A 5,188-nucleotide genomic window follows, 5' to 3' on the forward strand; every position below is an offset into this window, starting at 1 on the left:
CAACCACTTTTCCTTTAAAAACTAGGCATCAGTTTTGTCTCTATTTTGCCCACTTGTTATGTTAATTTTTCCAGTCATGGCTTTCTTCTGATAAGCTTACATAGCCTTGCGCTGATACTAACGCCTCTCGTACTTGACAAGCTATTAATTTTTAGTGGCCTATAGTTTAACACAATTTATTTTGATTCTAAAGTGAAGAAAAGTGTTGTTTTCAAAAATACCCATGTAAGTGAGGACATCAGAATCATTTGTTCCCAAGACAGTCATTAAATTTGGGGTTACAGTGCATCAAAAGTATGGGAAATGCAAACACTAGTGCAAAAATACAATGATACATTTGAAGGCTAATAGAAAAAAATGCAGTAAAATCGTAATTGGCGTTAACGAATCAATACCATCATGTACAATCAACAATAGACTATTGTGTATACACACAGTGTTCCCTTGCTACAACACGGTTCACTTTACGATGAGGTTCAAGCACACCTGTGAAGTGAAAACCATTTCAGGTGACTACCTCTAGAAGCTCAAGTTGAATTAATGTCTGTCCTCGCCCATTAGGATGTTTCAAAATTGTAAAATTTTATCCATCTTGAAGACGGATCATTTCATTTTGAAAGTAAACCGGATAATACGTTTTTTGCATGACTTCCTTTCAAAGTATAATACAACCAGATTTTAGGTAAATTGAAACGCCGTGTTGCGGCGAGAGGCAAAAATAGAAGCACTGTATATATTTAGCACAGGCATTTACTGAATTGAATAAAAGCGGAAAGAGCCCGCCGCCGTGGCGATGACGTTCCGCAGGCGTTTTGCATTCTGTAGAAATTTTAAGTGCATCAACCATGCACTTAAGTCGTACCTTGCTTTGTGCGAGCTGGTTGCGGTGGGCTATCTCCCGCAGCTTGTATAATGTCGAGTTCTGTCCCTCGATCAGCTGATAGAGGTCCAGGGCCTTGGCACAGAATGTACTGTTAGTAACAGTACATCCAAGGACCAAAAATTTTTTTTTGTTTAAAAGACATTTACCTCGGTGTCTTTGGTGCTGATGGACTCCGTAAGGTCCTGGATGGTCCTTTCCTGGCTCTGAGCGGCCTGGCGGAGGGATCGCAGCTCACACTCCATCTCGCTCAGCTTCTCCTGCAGCTTCTACGTACGAAGATACGAAGGGGCATGAAGGCGTTCCTCCAACTGTACGAGCGTGTCTGTCGTACCAGATTGTTGGCCTCGCTTTCGTGGATCTTGGCCTGCAGGGACTGGACCTGCAGCTGGGCCTTCTGCAGCTCGCTGACGCACTGGCCGGCTGCACACTCATACTGGTTCAGCTGGCTCTGCTGCTCCTCAACAAGGTTCTGGAAAGGAGAGACAGAGGTAAGTCAAGCAGAGACAATAAAAACATTAAACTGGTCTCTTTGTAGCAGATTTTGGAATGTACTGAATGTGGGGCTTTTTTGTTAATTAAAACCAGGAAAGCAAAACATGCAAGGTTGCAAAGCATTGCTGACGGATTGTGTAATGTTTGTTCAATGTTCAAAACTAACTTCAATGTGTAAAAGTGTGTAAAAGCCTCAATGGGACATCGCCTTTACGACGTGCATGAGTTAGCACACCCAGAGTGCTCCGTGGGACTGTTATGTTGCTCTGTGGGACTGTTATGTTTACAAAACACACATGTTCACTCTCTTACTTCTCATTGTGATGACCTTGCTTCAGTCATGAACATACTACCCCACAACAATGTTGGTAGGCATTGCAATGGCTCTTGAAAAAAACACATTGTTGGCGTGACACTGGGTGGCTCACTTTGCCTCGAGGGCTTTGCATGAAACGAGGCCAGTGGTAGAATCATGTCTTCAACATCAACCCAGTCATAACCCATTTACATACCATGCTCTTATTGTGGTGGGGCAGCTCTGTGAAAGCCTTACAATTCTATCATTGAGGATTGTTCCATTTTAATTTGAAAGGGAAATGAGGTCAAGTGATGAAAAACTAATGGAGACACTCCTCCATTTGTTTGTTATTGTTAATGTTTAAAAAAGCCTGTACTTTAAATTAACAAGGACCTTTTTGTTGCATGCACTCTTACACACACATTAGGCAATTAGGCCATAGCGTGGCTGGAAGCTTACTGACTACTAATGTAATGTATTCTTCCACGCAGACACAGTACAATGGCTGACATACTCTGCCTGTTTATTGTGATTGCTACATTTTAGCAAATGAAGGTTAGCTTTTGTGGCTAATAAAGCAAAACTGACACTGATTCAAACAATGTTTGATGTTTTTAGTGCTACTATGAAAAAAATAAGATTTTTTTAACACTATGATCGTCACACTCCCCCCCTTTGATTGACAAATTATACATCCATCCATCCATTTTGTACCGCTTGTCCCATTTGGGGCCACGGGGGCCAAATTATACAATCAAGCGAAACGCAACAAACACAGCGAAATATGAATGTGAAGAGTAAAAAAACACTTATGATTTGTTATACAGTATATCTAATACATCACTAAAACTTTTGAACATTTTGGTAAATATCTCATTCCGCATCTGTCCCTGACACCCGCATTTAAGGCTGGCCGCTCTGGAAACATGCTGTGGAAACGCTCCCCACCCACACTGCTTGGTGCCTCGTCTGATCTGCTGTGACTTATATTACCATATAGTAACTAATTATATTACCATAGTAACTAGTATATCATGCAAAAGCGCATATTCCAACGATTGAAATACTGGTTTAAATGTAACTTAGATATTGGGTGTCACTATGTAAAGTGCTTTGAGTCACTAGAGAAAAGCGCTATATAAATACAATTCACTTCACTTCACTTCGTGTAGTTCAAGACGTACAATAATTTAAAAACATCACTGCACATCATAATGGCAGCTACAGTTTCCATCTTAAAGATGTAAAAACATTTGGGAATGTCCGGCGGGCCAGGTTGAAAAGCTTAATGGGCCGCATGTGGCCCCCGGGCCTTAATTTGCCCAGTTCTGCTGGAGATTAATGCTGCCTGAAGAAGTTGTGCTATAGTGTGGCTCAAATTCCAATACCAGACTTCATGATTTTCTTGTTCAGACGGGAGTACAGCGCCCCTGCTGGTTTCAGCCAAGTAGTGCACTTCATTTTTGGAATCAATTGCTTTTCCTGGATGGATCACCTCCCATCCTGCTACAGTACAAACATTCTACTCCTTCATCTAGGTGTTATACCTGGTGCGGCTTTGGAGTAGGATACCCTTTGTAAACATCCTCCAAACAGTCGTCTAAATTAGCCAGGTTAAGATCCTGGTCCTCCTCAACATCCAGTTGGATGAGGGGCGCCTCCAGCTCAGGTGTTGGCACGTGGTTCAATCTGTCAGCAACAGGAGTTTCAAAGTCCAGTACCAGAATTGGATCAGGGAAGTCAAATTTTAGGTGATTGGTGGTCCGTCGAAGCAGCACAGGGAGTTTACTGCCCTTGGCCCTCGGGGCTGGCCGGTGGACGGCAAAGCTCTGCAGCAAACAGAGAGCCCAGGACAGGTTTGGTGCAGGGGAGGAATGGCCTTGAGGAGCGCCCTCAGAGGGGGAGTCAGATATCTGCTCTTGTACGAGCTCGTCTGTTGTGCTTTCAGGTTGAACATAGTCTTCCGTTGTCTCCAGGGACGTGATGGAGGGGCTGGAGCTTGCTCGTCCGGCTAGTGTGCGGTCGCTATCTGAAGTCCTTGACACATCCTGAGAGCCAGGAACCAGGGTCACAGAGGAAGGCGGTTCATCTTGCTCCTCCACGTTTCCTTTCTCTTCTACTTCTGGACCACTGCCGCTACCTCCAATAACGCTGGCTGAATATCTGGTGGAGGGGCCACAGGAGGTGCTCCGTGCCAGTTTCCTGGGCACCTTACAAACAGCTTCATAGTCAGAGTCTGCCACGCGCAAATGGGAACAACCGCGGCACCTGCGAGGAGTGCAACGGTGAGATCCTGTCACCTCTGACCCGGGGCCAGCAAAAGACTGGTGCTGATGGTGGCAATCCATGCTATCATCTGCCCAGGACTCATACAAAGAGTACACTAGGTCTTCCTGGAGCAGAGCACAATATTTGGCATGAGTAAGGCCTGAAATGTCCACCATCCCACCCCCCGGGGGTTCTCCATCCTCAGTGGACACGAGGGCATTCTCCGAAGAGTTAGTTCTCTTGTACAGTCCGCCGATGCACTGCCTGAGCCGGTGTTTCTCTTGCAGGAGCCGCTGCAGCCGCTCGATGGAGAGGGCTTCAACGCGGGCAATCACCGTGTCAAAGCGGTACATGCGGTCCAGCATGAAGGCGCACTTGGAGCAGGCGAACTCCCCGCGCCCGTCCCGGGTCAGCTCCTGGCCGAGGGCGTGAGACAGTAGCACCTGCAGGTTGAGCTTGGCGGTGGGGTGGAAGATCCATCGGCGCTGGTTGCCGTAGAGATCCCGCCCGCAGATGCGACATGTCTCTTTCATTTTGAGGTCCAGCATTTAAAGTGGCGTTAATGAGCAGCGCTGCACACGAATATGCATTATGTTCACAGTTTTTAGTATAGTACAGAACATGTTTTCCATTTAACCTCGTTTTAGTCAGTAGCACACTGGTCTAGGTGCATCCTCATTAGCAGGTGTTGTGTCCCCTAGCAACGGACATAGTGACGTAACGTTATAATAAATACCACCAGTTCTTTACAATGTGTAACATTAAAAATATATATATATATTTCGTCCTTTTTTTCTTTCGCAGCAAGGCTCCTCTTTGCCATTCATTCAACGGACGGTGACGAGCTGTTCCGACGATGGCTTCATGACGGCGAGCTGTCCACCGCGCCCTTCAACACAAACTCAAGCCGGAAGAAGGCACACCGCAGCAGTTCCCCTTCTTCGTGAAAGGCGTTGATGTCCAAAGGAAATATGCCCGCTTCATTTTACAGATCCTGTGTAACAAGAGCAGTCAGGTGCTCGGTGAGGCACGAGATCTTCCGGAAAATAACGAAGAGGCGGCCAGAACAAGACCTGCAGCACAAGGGCAAACCAATCGCGGAAAATGGGGGGTGTTTAAAAGTCCTGTCGCTAACACAGGATATCTTTTTTCTTTTAAACCTCAATAAACCCTCTTAAGTCCCACCAAAAACACTCAACTACAAACAAAACGCCCAAATGTAAACACCAATGATACTCTTAGTTTGA

General features: G+C 45.5%; 1 protein-coding gene across 1 annotated transcript in view; it reads right to left on the reverse strand.

Moving 5' to 3' along the window:
- Nucleotides 1-4,988, reverse strand: part of LOC133568333 (myomegalin-like) — a 55,782-nt gene extending 50,794 nt beyond the window's left edge. The window contains exons 1-4 of the mRNA XM_061920207.1: nt 3,221-4,988; nt 1,215-1,352; nt 1,030-1,149; nt 863-955 (exon numbers count right to left, since the gene is read on the reverse strand). Of these exons, the coding sequence (XP_061776191.1) occupies nt 863-955; nt 1,030-1,149; nt 1,215-1,352; nt 3,221-4,489 (1,620 nt within the window). The 5' untranslated portion in view covers nt 4,490-4,988. The remainder of the gene's footprint in view (nt 1-862; nt 956-1,029; nt 1,150-1,214; nt 1,353-3,220) is intronic.
- Between the last annotated feature and the right edge of the window lie 200 nt (nt 4,989-5,188).

The sequence above is a fragment of the Nerophis ophidion genome, linkage group LG14, assembly GCF_033978795.1.
Source record: "Nerophis ophidion isolate RoL-2023_Sa linkage group LG14, RoL_Noph_v1.0, whole genome shotgun sequence".
Taxonomy (NCBI): domain Eukaryota; kingdom Metazoa; phylum Chordata; class Actinopteri; order Syngnathiformes; family Syngnathidae; genus Nerophis; species Nerophis ophidion.